At 41.1% G+C, this 15,277-nt stretch overlaps 1 protein-coding gene across 3 annotated transcripts in view; it reads right to left on the bottom strand.

The window, feature by feature from the left end:
• LOC132823307 (lateral signaling target protein 2 homolog) overlaps positions 1-15,277 on the bottom strand; it is a 56,428-nt gene that overhangs the window by 5,285 nt on the left and 35,866 nt on the right. For all 3 annotated transcript variants that reach the window (XM_060836975.1, XM_060836974.1, XM_060836976.1), the window contains 8 exons: positions 12,374-12,463; positions 11,207-11,296; positions 9,051-9,152; positions 6,383-7,231; positions 4,601-4,752; positions 3,610-3,729; positions 3,021-3,128; positions 1,345-1,448 (listed from right to left, as the gene is read on the bottom strand). In XM_060836975.1, coding sequence (XP_060692958.1) covers positions 1,345-1,448; positions 3,021-3,128; positions 3,610-3,729; positions 4,601-4,752; positions 6,383-7,231; positions 9,051-9,152; positions 11,207-11,296; positions 12,374-12,463 — 1,615 coding nt within the window. The remainder of the gene's footprint in view (positions 1-1,344; positions 1,449-3,020; positions 3,129-3,609; positions 3,730-4,600; positions 4,753-6,382; positions 7,232-9,050; positions 9,153-11,206; positions 11,297-12,373; positions 12,464-15,277) is intronic.

Below are 15,277 nucleotides of genomic sequence, written 5' to 3'. Positions count from 1 at the left end.
AAGCACTAGAGGAGGAGTCCTACTCGATCACCCTCTTGGAATGGTATGAACTTAGAATTATACAGTATGGACAGGGACCCTTCGGCCCAACGAGTCCTCACTGACCCTCCGAAGAGTAACCCACCCAGAACCATTCACTGAACCTATAACTCTACGTTTACCCCTAACTAATGAAACTAACTTACACATCCCTGAACAATACGGGTAATGTAGCATGACCAATTCACCAAACCTGCGCATATCTTTGGATTGTGGGAGGAAACTGGAGCACCCAGAAGAAACTCCCGCAGACCTGGGGAGATTGTGCAAACTCCACACTGACAGTCACCTGAGGCTAGAATCAAACCTGGGTTCCTGGCACTGAGACATCAGTACTAACCAGTGAGCCACTGTGTCAGTAGGAGTGTGATTTGATTTCCCCTCTTTCACTATCATTTCTAAAACCTTTCATAAAAGGAGGCTTGTGTAGCATGCTTTTCATGACCTCAGTGTCCCAAAGGAAAGCACTTTGGGGCCAACAGAATCACAGTCCAGTATTACTGACCTAATGCCGGAAATATGGCAGCTGGTTTGGACAGACAAAATCAAACTTCTTGAAAAACTCAACAAAAGGCAGGCACTGTCCTTGTTGGCACGGCATGATGTGGAAAGTAATTTTATTTGCTCACAAGTCTGTACTATTTTTGTATTTTGATACTTCATTTACTAGTGACACGATGTTGAAACATTTCATTGCAATGCTACAAGTCATTTTCTTTAAAACTTGAAAAATCAGGATATTTCAGTAATGAAGAGGAAACAAAACTGCTAAGTCAATAAACCCAAAAAAGGTACACAGCAAGGGTAGCCAATCAAGGTGGCATCTCCCAATCATTTGGAGTGGATTGCTTGCTAACATGTTGGTCTGAAGAGACTGCCATTCTGAAGAGAGTCAAGAAAAATGTGGCCTTTAAAAAAGGTAGCTAAAAAGTAGTGCATTTCAGTTTAAGTTCATTTCGACTTTTTTCTGAAAGTCTTTATTTAACAAAAATCGAAGAAAAGTCAAAGTAAAATGCCAATTACATAAATTTCATTTAGTGATAGAAACTAGAAGTGAAGTGAATGATAAATATTTTGCATATGGTTTACGGACCTACCATTTGGTAGAATCCAAGAGTTGCAAAATTGATGGTTAGTTAAGCTTTTTGAACTCAACGTCCCACTTTCACAGGGTAGAAAACTGGCTGAAGTCACAGACAGATAAAGAAGCAAAGATCTTACATCGAGTGTCAGTTATTCTTCTCCATGAAGCCAATACCAGATCTTTGATCCTAATTTTACGTCACAATGGTTAACATTCCATACCTTCCCACAGTTCCTGCAGTGGTGCCGCCTCCTGACAATTGTAAATGGGGCTTTACAAGATGTGCATTGGTTACAGGCAGAATCTGCAATCCACTCTGGGGGCACTATAAAAGGAGCGAAAAAGCATGTATTATTTGCATGAAAACAATAAAAACTGAAAAAAATTAACTACTTTGCTGATGATAAATTTAGTCTTTCTTCTAATATGTATTTTGAATCTAGGTGAGATTTCAGGATGTTCAATAGGAGAAACCACTCATGTGAAAAGGCAGCAGGAAGACGGCAAGTCAAAATTTAATTTGTTTGGTGGCAAGTTGGGATAAATCTTGTGTTAGAGTACAAAAAGTATTTCAAAATTCTAAGGTGGCATGGTTGAAGTGGTGATGCAATCTTCCAGTTGTATCCATTTTCGTTTGGTAGGGAGGAAGCCAGCATTCTCTATGTACCAAAGCATGCCACGTTGCAGGGTATGGTTATTAAGTGGCAGCATACAAATTCTATCCAGCAATAGGAGTGGGGTTTCTTGCAAGGTTTTAAAATAGATCACTCAGGACTGTTGTGTGGTCATGACAGAGCAGTCAAAACCAAAAGAAGAGTGAGAGTGAGAGCAAGGAGTGAACAAAGGAGGAAGTTAGCATCCCACGAGCGTGTTCTCAATCAGCCGTGCGACTGAGCTCCAGAGCTTGCCATGTCCATGGCTAGAAATGAACAATCACTGTTTTGAGTTTTGACTTACTGCAATCGGCTTCACAAATGAACTTAACTGTACTGCTTCATGGCAGCTGAATTACACAGGACCAAAGTGAGAATTGTAGATGCTAGATATCAGAGTCAGTAAGTGTGGCACTGCAAAAGCAGAGCAGGTCAGGCAGCATCCGAGGAGCAGATGTTTTGGGCATAAACCCTTCATCAGCAATGGGTTGCGAATAATCTCCAACTCTATAGATCTGAGCAAGACACGAGCTAAGGGCAGATTTTCAAACACAAGGGACTTTTATGTCAAAGGGAATGGAGTATAAAAATAGGGAGGCCTTACTCAGTTAGACCACATCTGGAATATTGAGAACGGTTTTGGTTCCCTTATTAAAGGGAAAATAATGTTGCATTGGGGACAGTCCTTGAAGGCTCACTGGGTTGATCCCAGGTGTGAAACAATTTTCTGAGGAGCGGTGAGTAGGTTGATCCTGTATTCACTGAAGTTCAGAAGAATTAGAAGCAACTTTATTTAAAATGCAAGATTCTTTGGAGATTTTAGCAGAGTATATACTGACAGGTTGTTTCCTCTTATGGAAGTGTCCAAGACTTAGAGTAAGGGGTTGCCTATTTAAAAAGAGACAGAGGAGATTTTTCTTCCTCTCGAAGTACTGAATTTGTGGAATTCTTCAGTACTGAGGCTGGATTGTTAAGCATATTCAAGACAGACAGACAGATTTTTAATCAGCAAGGGGATCAAGGGTTACAAGGCAAGGCAGGAAAATGGTCTTGAAGATTATCAGATCAGGCACGAGCTCTCAGAATGGGGAAACAAACTCAAAAGGAATGAAATAACTCACTTCTGCTCCTGTGTGCTGTGGAGCAAGAAACATAACCTGGCACTAATACTTGCACAATTAAATAGTGATGTCTAATTATTGGCAGATTTTTTTTCCCCAACATGATATCCACTCAAAATGTACCTTCTAATTTGGTATTGTTGAAATTGGAAGCTCTCGAAGCATAGGAATGAGATTCCTGACACAGCGAGCAATCTTCTAATGTAGACTCCATACAAACGTGATCTTCCTCTGCAAGGGATAAAGTTTAAAAAAAACAGTTAAAGTATACACCTGATTTCTAATTTTTGTAAATTTATGAAGTGTGTATTGAAAATTCTCTTTCAGATTCTAACATTCCATTTGAGAGGTTCAGTCTTGAGTAACATTTTTTCTGATTGCTTTCTCTGGTGAATTGCACATTTTTGCACTTTATATGGCAGTCCTTTTGTTATTGTAGCTGCACCTCTGACAGTAGCGATACTCCGATAACACTATCCAAACTCCTCAAAAACCCAACTTCATAAAGCCCCTCCACCACAGCAGTAAAGTGAAAAAGACTCGAATTTTTCTAGTCTCTTGATAATTCCCATTATTCCTGAGTTGAGTCAGAACTAAGCTCCCAGATCTCAGCTGAGAGAATGTTCCCACACTCAATTAATGTATCCTTTATAAATCTTCCTAAGAAATGAAAAACACTTGAGAATACAATTATAAAGTGAATCCATTGTACCTGTTTCCTCTTCTAGAGCATCCATATTCTTTTCTGGTGTTGATGTTGCAATGTCAAAGACTGTCTTTAAGATCCGCCGCAGGTCTCCTGCGAAGTTGGTCTGAAGTTGGTCTGCTACACCTATTCAAAACAACCATAATTTAGTGAGTTTTGGAGAAGATCGTAGCTCAGTTGGAGGTTCTGGATATAGCTTTGCTCACTGAGCTGGAAGGTCTGTTTTCAGATGTTTTGTCACCATACTAGGTAACATCTTCAGTGAGCCTCTGGATGAAGCACTGGTGGTGTAGCCCACTTCCTATTTATGTGTTTGTGTTTCCTTAAGTTGGTGACATCATTTCCTATAGTGGTGTCATTTTCTGTTCCACCCCTGAGAAAAAGAAAAAGGTGGTGGGGGGTGGGAAGGTGCAGTCATTGTGGAATGTAGGTCCTGGTGTTCCTATTCATCTGCTGTTCTTGTCCTTTAAGATCATGAGTATGAAGGTGTAATTCGCCGATTGCTGCAGTGCATCTTGTAAAAATGTATGGGATACTGATAAGCTTATTTGTCTTATGCCATCTCTAAATTGCCCTGACAGCATTAAAAAAAAAACAAACGGTGTGGGATTGGAGTCAGAGACCAGACAGAGATTTATATTGATCTGTCAGCTGGCTGCGGCACATCACTTATCCTTATTGATGAATTACACTTGCAACAGCAGGACCTGAACCCACAATCTCTCATTTAATGATCTCTTATCATAATCACAAGGCTATCATAACCTATTCATCACCTACACTGAAATCTCATTCTCTGGTCTTAAAGAATAGAACCGAACCAATGCTCCTCTGGTTGTTCTTTGTTCTCATCATCCCATTTACAGAAACGTGGCCACACGATCAGGCAGTGAAGTGAGGGGGCATGAAAAATCAACAGCGTTGTTTACATTCCATGGCACGACACATTAATGCTGCAACTTCACAGTACAGCCTTACAAAATGCTGAATAAATTACCTGAGATACAAACGAAGAGCCGATGAAGCATGTCACTGCGGCTGCGATACCTTGACCGAAGCTCCTCTCTGGCTGTTGCTCTCGCTGTGCACACTGCCTGCTTAACTGCTTCATGATCCACAACTCGAGATCCATCCTCTCGCTCTAACGTACTGCAACAAAGCACACAAGTCAATATGCAACCACATGCTTAGTTTTTTCATGGGAAGCTGCTTTGCCAGGATATATTTCCCCATTCCAGTTGTCTGATCTTTCAGTTTTCAAAATCAAGATAAAATTAAAATGTTTTTAAGCTGTATGAAATATGCTGACTGTCAGATTGACCATGATCCTATTGAATGGTGGAGCAGGCTTGAGGGGCCAAATGGCCTCCTCCTATTTCTTATGGTCTTATGGTTAGAGCAACCATTAAACAATTATTTTAAAGGTCAAAGCTACCTAGATATCTTGATGGATCCAAAGAACTGATTTGATTCAATCAAGGTTGTTTCAGGACCACTTTTGCCTGCTCTCAAGTTTCATCGGAGCAGATCTCAGCAATAAGATCGGAAAATCTGTGACAAATATAGGTGACGTGCAGCAGACAAAGAAATTACTTATTCACCATTTGTGTCCAGGAATACCAGACTACTTCCTGCTTGCTTCCTATTCTGGATTCCTTACGCCTAACCTACAAAAACATATTTAAAATGACTTAAAATGTTACTTTCTGGGTCAGAGAATTGGTTGCTCAACTCTCAGAACTGTATCCCCTTCAAATATAGTATCCAAGGTGACATGTAGTTTTAAAGGAATTACTTTAATATACCAAAGAGATTTCCAACCCACATCCACACAGGCCAAGAGATTTCACTTAGAGATATAATAGTCAGCGCCTGATTAGATCCAATATGTAGATCCAGGTTGAAATTTACTTCTTAATTAGCAACTTGGTGTAACATTCTGCCAATACAACTGCTTAAATTGTTTAAATTCAGGCAATTTCATGATGAATTTTCAAGGAGCGGTAAGACACGCACAGGGACTATGGTGATCATTTACTGGGCTTTTCGATGCTGTAGAATGACTTGCAAGCTTGAGGCCGAGAAAAAAATAGGGACAGCAGGTGGTCATGCAGGCCACAAGCCTGACCTAACATTCAGGCAGATCATGGCCAATCCAATTGTCATCATAGTACCCCTTTCCTGACAGGCCCCATAACCCTAGACACTCTTCAAGATCAAAAATCTAACTGTTTTGAATATTATTGTGTATCTGGTGGATTTTAATTTTTTTTAGGGTTTATTGCAAGGAAGGATGCACTGAAGAAACAAAAACATTTCCCCTCCGCAAGCTTTTTGTTACAAAATCATGTGTGGGCTGTCAATAATTGCTATCAAAAAATCAGAATTTCTGTAGTGCAACTGGTGGCAATTCAACCCATCAAGTCTGCGCTGGCCTTTTGAAGAGCATCCCACCAAAACCTACTTCCTTCCCATAACCTGCATTTACCATGACTAATCCAACTAGTCTTCACATCCCCTGAATGCTATGGACAATTTAACATGGCCAATTGACCTAACCTGTACATCTTTAGATTGTGGGAGGAAACTAGAGCACCTGGTGAAAACCCATATAGACATGACAAGAATGGGCAAACTCTACAGACAGACATGTTCCCAAGGATGGAATTGAATCGGGGTCCCTGGCACTGTGAGCCAATAATGCTAAGCACTGTGACGCCCTCATTGGTATTGCCTTAGTCATTATTCTATAAATACCCCAAACCTCTTTAATCCTCACTTTAAATTACTGAAATGCGGCTCTTCGGGCACCACAGGAGTACTTGGGGCTCTTCCATTATAACTGTACTGCTTTGACATGTCATGGCTGGTGTTCACCATTTCGTTGTGTTTCTCAATCCCTTCCATATGCTCTCTACTGGGATATGTGCTCAGAACAGCTTTTTGTTTCACAGTGTTTACTGAATGGCCAACATAATCCTGCTCAGAAGTAGTTGGCACAGAGCTTGTATCTGGAGAATCAGTAAAATAGTGAACTGGAGTGACATGAAATGTGGATATTCCTGTTGCTTCAAGCCCTGCTAACTGTGAATGGTCATTTTCTGAGGCAAGACTATTTCCTGTCACAGTGAAGTGCTGAATGATATTGGAATGAGTCAAGCAGACAGCAGAAGCAGAAGCAGATAAAGAGGACTCCGGCTGATAGTCCAGGGCTGCTGCCTCTTGTTTTGGTGCATTCTCCAGTCTGCTGCCAATAGTGCCTTGCCCAAACCCTTCTCCCCACAATTCATTTTCAGTCTCAAGTTGAAGATTAGGTTCTTTGGAAGCTTCTGTTACATCGTTTGGAATGAATTGAGCCAGATTGGGGTTGGACTGAGGCGAATATACTTCACTGGGTGCTTGGTGGACAATTGACTTCAACTGGTCGAGTTTCTCGGAATCTTGTGGAACAGGAGAAACCCCGTTGGTATACGTGGACTCTTCAAGACCCTCATTATTCATGCTGTTGTGAAGAGATGAAAGGCTGGGCAGCATAGTACTGGCACTGAAGAAATCCTCAGCTTCTACAGCACATAGGCTCTTCTCTAAGAAAGAGAGTTCTTCATCTGTGAGGACATAAAGCAAATCTCTAGGAATAAAGTGAAAAATGAAAGGTAAGGTATTCATTTCACAAAAAAACCCTAAATGCATGCTTGAAATAATCCAAATCACTTTCATCAGCATAAACTTCAATACTTTACAAGTGTATCAGTAAAATCTCAGTTCCATTGGCTTTTAGTGAAATGAAGAAACACAAGTAAATAAAATTAAATTGATCAAAAGATACATTTACATTAAGTGTCCTTTGTGTATTTTATTCAATTTAAGGGGCTTGTCAAATCAATACGTATACTTATTCACAATGATGCATAGCTGTGATTGTTGACACCGTGCAGTTTGTGTATTATTCTCTGAATAAGCGCATGTACGTTAACTGATACAGCCATGAACGTGGAAGGGGTTGCAGCATAAGAAATGGGGGGTGGATAGGTGAGACGAGACGATTGGGGCTCTCATCACTATTCACCCAGTCTCTCTCCCCTCCAAGCCCAAACAATTCCTGGATGGATGGTATGCCTGTTTGGTGCTTGTTGCAATGATGCAGATGAGCTGGAGTTGTTTTCATGTATCAGCAGATACTGCATTCATTTATAACCCTTGTCCACATTGAAGAACATGTAGTGCACCATGGTTTACATGGCTTTCCAGTATTTCAAAAATCTCAGTCAAGAATTATTATTACAGATTTGCAATTGCCTCTGGGCCAACATAACCAGGGCAATGAGGCAACACTAAATCCGGAGGAGTTCAGATCAGGTTTGTTGATTTTCCAGGTTTGAAACTAAAAATTTGAAGTTATGGAATTTGTTGTGAAAGCATTTCAGAACCCTGGAGCAATCTTGCAACAATGTCAGAATTACACATCACTGACCATGAATACCAGAGCGTGGGTGGAGTTAGACCACATTAGGTGTGATTCGATACTAGTCCAGACGGAGACTCGCAGGAGCACGTGGATAGGAACTCACTCACTTGCAGTTATAAGACAAAAATCAGGAGTCTGCAACATCTATGGATTACTAGGTAAAACACTTGCCCTTCTCCTTGAAGGATTTGTCTTGAACTCAAATTCAGTTTGGCATCAACCCACATGGTAAAAATAGGGGCTTTCACAAGATAGATTGAAGGTTGCAGGTGAGTGATGGTGATCAAATGCGGGCAAAGTTTTATTTTAAACGAAACTTATCAGGAGCAGCAGGTGACTGACCCAGAGTCACAAGAGCTGGTATTAACACCAAGGTTGTAATGATAGTTCCTTACAGGGCACAGAGTAAGTTAAAGCATGGGGACACAAAGAAAAGCAGCAAATTGTTCAAGAAATCCTGGTCAGTGACAAACAGGAGGACTGCTCCGAGCAGATAGGAGGGTTTTGCTCTTTGTAGATTGCAGAGGTTCATGTGCAGGTCTATGGAACTGACAGAGGCTCTGCCACAGACACTATTGCAGTTGTGATTGATTCTTAAAATTTAAAGAGACCTTTGCATTGATCTCAGGTACTAAAAGTAGTGAGTGCTATGGATTTCACAAGGCATGATTGCACAGAGAGAAAGTGAGTCTTTGGTGAGCTGTTCTGATGGAGTAGAAAGGAAAATACAAATCAGGGATTAGACTAAACACCCTTCCAAAAAAAAAACAAACACCAAAAAACCACCATAAGATATTCATTTCCAGTCAAAATGGGACCAAACTTTCAAGAACAGCAAAGTAAGTCTCGTTAATAAAATCTCCCTTTCTGACGTCAACAGCTAACTGGACATTTCCAGCATTTCTTTGCTTCCCTAGCTGGTCATCTTTTCCTTGAATTTACTTAAGATTTTTTTCTTTAAAAACTACACAATGTCTCTTACCTTATTTTTTGCAGGAGGGTGTAGAATGGTTTAAAAAGCAGAGACATGTCATTGGGCTGCTGCTGTAGATTGAGGGGTCCTTCTGGATAAATCCTCAGACCACTGGAAACAAATAAAAGAAGGGGCTATGGATCAGCTCAGCTGGATCGAAGCTTATGGCATCATTTATTTTTAAATATGGTTAGCTCAGTTGGCTGGATGGCTAGTTTGCATACAGGGTATAGAGAGCGCGCGAGAGAGCATTAATTTCATAAGAAGTTGAATTGTCACCAGATCATATGGCAAATAGCAGGCAGTAGAGATTCAACTTACTGCCTGGTTAAAACTGACAAAAGGTTCCAATTCAATCAATCAAAAAATATGAATTAGAACGAAGTCCTGATCCTGGAGATGAAAACGGTCAATGTTACCCAACCCATTCTGGATAAGATCAAGAAAGGGAAATTTGCCAGGTTCCATCCATTTTAGGTTCAGCCTCCATCTCAAACAAATGAGAGAACATAAATCTAACAACTTCCACATGCAACAGGAATCATCAGGAGATCTTTACAACATAAAATTTTTATAACTTCATTCTTGGGATACTGGCAATGATAGTCAACCCTCACTGGCCTAAAGGAGGTGATGGTGAGCTAGCTCCTTTTACTGCTGCAAGCCTTAGTCCAGAATTGTCCTGTATCTCCCAAAGTGGTAGCAAAGGAAGATCAATATAATTCCAAGTCAGGATGATGCAGGACTTGGAGGGGAACATACAGGTGGTGATGTTCCCATGGGTTTGCTGCCTTTGTCCTTCCAGGTAGCGATTACAGGTTTGGAAGATGCCGTGAATGAATCGTTGAGAGTTGCTGCAAGACATCTTGTGGATGGCACATGCTGCTGCCATTGTGCATCATTTGTGGAGAAAGTAAAGGTTTAAGTGAGTGGATAGGGTGACAATCACTCAGGCTGCTCTGCCCTGTTTACAGTCTGCTTCTTAACAATTGTTGGTGTCATCCAGGTAAGTTGAGAGTTTCCCATCATAATTCTTACCTATGCCTTCCATATAGTGGCCAGACCTCATGGAGTTAGGAGACATGTCACAGAATTCCCAGCTTCTAACCTGATGTTGCCAAGACATTTAAATGGCTCATTCCATTAACTTGCTGATCAATGCTAATCCCAAGGATGGAGATGTTGGGGAATCCAGCAATATTTTTATTCATTCAAGAAATGTGAATTTTGTTGACTTAGCTAGAATTAATTACCCATCCCTACTTCTCTGGAGAAGGTGGATGTGAGCAGTCATCTTGAACTGTTGCAGTCCATCTGGTGTAGGAACCTCCACAACGCAATTCAGGAAAGAGCTTCAGAACTTCAACCCAACTCCAAGTCAGGATGGTGAGTGACTTGGTGGGGAACTTACAGGTGATAGTGTTCCCATGTGACTGTAGCTCTTAACCATCTAGATAGTAGTGGTCATGGATATGGGTTTGGAAGGTGTTGTCTGAGTATTTCTTCAATGCATCTTGTAGATGGTACACACCGTTGTGACAGAGCATAGGGGTGGAGAGAGATCAAGTTTGTGGATATAGTGCTAACCAAGCACCTGTTGTCCTGGATGGTGTCAAGTTTGAGTGTAGTTGGAGGTGTACTCATCCAGGCAAATGTGAGTATTCTATCACACTCCTGACTTGTGCCCTCCAGCTGTCAGACTTGAGAGTTAGAATGTTAATGACCCATTGCAACACATTTTTCAAACCTGGATTTTTGTCCAGGTCTTTCTGCATTTAGACATGGACTACTTGAGTATCTGAGTAGTCATGAAAGGTACTGGACATTCTACAATCTGCAGAAAACATTCATGTTCCTGATCGAATAATGGAGGTTAGATGACATATGAAGCAGTTGGAGATGGTTGGGCCTAGGCTACTAACCAACAGTTTCTCCAGTGATGACCTGCAGCAATGATGATTGAGAGACTGTTGGAAGTTAATCATCCTCCCTTGAGTTCACTATTTCACACAACAGTGAAGATTTGTCTCCCCTGATACACCTTTATGTCACAGAGGCTGGTCTGATGTCACAGGGAGTCTCTCTCAGCCCACCTTTGGGATTCAGCTCTTGCATACACATTTCAACCAAACTATTTCCAATGGTCATGAAAATGAGCTCCTTACCAAATGATAGCAAGGCGTGGAATAGTAAACATCAGTTCAGGCTCTAAACCATCAATCATATCTTGTGTCAAGTACCCCAGCTTCAATGCCCTGCAATATTGAAAGATGACATTTGGCAGAGTAAACAGGAGAAATCAAACCTATGTGTATTAAGAATAGAAGTTTTAAAAATTGGTAGAGAGACTTCCTGTTTCAAGAAAATTACAAACAAAATATTTAAGCGTAAAGCAAGAAGAATACAAGATGGGAAAGAGGGACTGCATTAAAATTAAAAAGGCATTTCTGAGGAAAGTTAAATTAAGTGAGTTAATGAGTGGAGCCTCTGGGTCAGTGGCTATTTATCACATTTTTGGGGATGCATGAATCCCAATGCAAAGATCTGTTGCAACTTTCCACACAAATCAAAAACAGAGAGAGGCGAATCATCGAGTTAAATTGCACAGCTCAGCTGTACAGTCAGGCACACAATTCAGTGGAATTTAACACCGGTGAATACAATAGCTCTCCCCTTCTCCCATACGCATGGGGGTATATTCCAAGCTGGAAACCACGGATAAGAGCGAACCCATTCATTTAAATGGGAGGCTTACCTTCCCAGCAGCCCCCTGGTGCCTGGTTCTGGAAGTTCCCCAAAATACATTTGGGCTGCAGTCAACTGAGGCGAACTGAAACTGTGGAAAACAATTCTGTGGATACCAGGGTCGCCCTGTATTTAGTATTGTGTTTACTATTGCAATCGAGATTTGTAATAACCAAAGTAGAATTGGCAAGTGACTCTCTACAATAATACCAGAGAATAATGGTCGACTCAGTGTCTAGACAAAGTGTCAAAATGAAATAAAATTGTCATGTGGAAGAATTTGACCTCAGGATGTTTCAAAGTACTTACCAGACAAAAAAAAACACTCCTTGGAGTTGTGCTCACTGCTGTTTGTAGGCCAAAGCAGTCAGTTTTACACAAACAAAACTAATCATCTGATTAGTCATTCTCAGTGATATTGGTTGGTAATTGTTTGTTGGCCCATTTCCTTCCATAGTCCAAGGAAGAAAAGGAACAAAGTTCAGCATCATCTCAACATTCATCAGGTCAGTTTGGATTAAACAAAGCAATGGTTGTGCAAATCAGGCATTTATGCAAAAGATTAATGAAAATTCAGGAGGACTAACCTATCTATTGTTTCACAGAACAGTACAATAATCTGCTGCTGATTGTAGAGTTCTTCAGGAGATTTGATGGGAACCACTGCAGCAACATAGCTGGAACAAGAAGGTTACATTTCAGAACAAACCACACCTTTATATGGAAGATTGATCAGTGTATAAGACACTATAGGAATCATTCATTTTTCCTAAGTATTTCAAGAAAAAGGTGTTGGTTACAAATAGCCTTGCTGAGTGTATGATGCAACTAAATCTCAATAAAAGATATCAACACTTCATCTGTGTGGTACATCACTGTTTATTGTACACCTGTGTTTTGGACCATGCCAAACCTCCTCAAACATTTCAAGAAAGTATCTGGCCCCTAACTTTGGTAGTTGTTTTAAGCAGGTGTCGATTGGATATTCCAGGAGGGATGCAGCTGGTCAACTGCTGTTTTAAGCAAAGCAGAATGTATTTGCAAGATTACCGAATGAAACAATCAGATGAGAATACAGAATAGCATAACCTGTCTGAACACTCAACAGATTATCCCAACTTAATGAGTTGTTCCAATCCCCCATAATCCCCCACTGACAAAAAAAGGTAACATTAAACCTGGAGAGCAAGAGCGAAAAAAATTCTGGCCACTCCCCTTTCATTGTACAAGTGTTTTTTTAAAACTTGAAAGCCTTTTACTCAATGCAGTATCTGTAGGCTATAATCAAATTGGTCCTAACACCCATCCAATCCAGGCTTCTCAGAATTGCTGCTTTTACAACCTCTGGGGAAGAGGCCAAGGACAGCATAACCTTGTTAAAAGGGGCAGCATCATCCCACCTGCTTTTCAAAAAGTCCAATTAAGTGGGGCACAATGCCTTTCCGTTAATAAGGTGATTCATTAACCAATCATTTCAACTGCTGCTCATGGAACTTCACACATTAGTGTTAGATATACAGTCACAGAATCCCTACAGCGTGGATGCAGGCCGTTCGGCTAATTGAGTCCACACAGACCCTTCGAAGAGCATCCCACTCAGACTCATCCCCAGCCAATAAACCTGTATTTCATAGAACATGGAACGCTATAGCACATTGGCCCGCGATGTTGTATCAGGCTTTTATCCTATAAGATCAGATACATTCCCATCATTGTACGAAATTCCATGTGCCTATCCAAGAGTCACTTACATGTTCCTAATGTATCTGATGCTACTGCCATTGTTGTTAGTGCATTCCATGCACTCACCTCTGTGTAAAGAGCCAATCTCTGACATCTTCCCTAAACCTTCCTCCAATCACCTTAACATTATGCAACTCGTGATATAGACGTTTCCATCATGGCTAGACTATCCACTCTATCTATGCTTCTCATCATCTTGTACACCTCTATCATGTCACCTCTCATCCTTCTTCACTCCAATGAGAAAAGCCCTAGCTCCCTCAAACTAAGACATGCCCTCCAGGCAGCATCCTGATCAATTTCCTCTGAACCCTCTCTAATGCTTCCACATCCTTCCTATAATGAAGTGGCCAGAACGGAACATAATATTCCAAGTGTGGTCTAACCAGGGCTCTATAGAGCTGCAGCATAAACTCACGGCTCTTAAACTCAATTCCCCTGTTAATGAAAGCCAACATACCATATGCCTTCTTAATAACCCTCTCAACTTGGGTGGCAACTTTGACGGACAAACGGACATGGACCCGAAGATCCCTCTGTTCCTCGACACTGCCACAAATCCTGCCTTTAACCCTGTGCTGTTAATCCTTGGATAGCCAAAACACCAATTACACGAACCTCAGACTATCCAAACAAGATCTTAAGAACCAGATGCTTGGGTAAAGTGTTCTGAACATTCGTTGTTTGGATAACTGAGGTTGCCCTGTAATCTGCATCCAAATTCAATCTTCCAAAGTGAATGGCTTCACACTTTTCCAGGTTTAACTCTATCTGCCACTGCTCAGCCCAGCTCTGCATCCTGTCAATGTCACACTGCAACCTACAACAGCCTCCTCCACACTATCCACAACTCCACCAACCTTCCTATCATCGGCAAACCTACCAATCCATCCTTCCACTTCCTCATCCAAGTCATTTATAAAAAAATCACAAAGAGCAGAGGTCCCAGAATCATTCCCTGTGGAAACCACTGGACACTGAGCTCCAAGCTGAATACTTTCCATCTATTACCACCCTCTGTCGTCTTCTGTGGCCAGCCATTTCTGTATCCAGACAGCCAGATTTCCCTGTATCGCATGCCTCATTACTTGCTGAATGAACCTACCATGGGAACCTTATCACATATCTTGCTAAATTCCATGTTAACTATATCCACTGCGCTACTTTCATCAATATGTTTTGTTACATCTTCAAAGAATTCAATATGGTTTGTGAGGCATGAACTGCCCCTCACAAAGCTATGCTGACTATCTCTAATCAAATTAATGGTTTTCCAAGTAATCATAAATCCGGTCTTTCAGAATCCTCTCCAATACTTTGCCCACCAGAGACATAAAACTGATTGGTCTGCAATTCCCCAGGATTATCCCTATTCCTTTTCTTGAAGAAGTGAAAGACATTTGCCACTTACCAATACCACTGGAGCTACTCCAGTGGTAAGTGAGGATGCAAAGATCACAGCTGAAGTCTTAGCAATTCCCCATGACCATTCCACCTAACCTATACATCTTTGGATCATGGGAAGAAAATGGTGCAAACTCACACATACATGAGTAGAATGTGCAAAAATTCGACCAACAGAGTCACAAGAGGTGCTGAAAGGCAACAGTGCTAACCACTGACCCACAATGCCACCACGTTACCTTTATGATAGCAAAAAGAATGGTAAAGCACCTTTGAGGCAGTGCATCCCAAATTCTAACAGCTTTCCATTGAAGAAGACAAAAAAGTTTTCACCTACACAGGGA

The sequence above is a fragment of the Hemiscyllium ocellatum genome, chromosome 16 (genome assembly GCF_020745735.1).
Source record: "Hemiscyllium ocellatum isolate sHemOce1 chromosome 16, sHemOce1.pat.X.cur, whole genome shotgun sequence".
Lineage (NCBI taxonomy): Eukaryota > Metazoa > Chordata > Chondrichthyes > Orectolobiformes > Hemiscylliidae > Hemiscyllium > Hemiscyllium ocellatum.
Note: the sequence above shows the minus strand (reverse complement) of the source record. Positions and strands in the feature narration are given on the sequence as shown.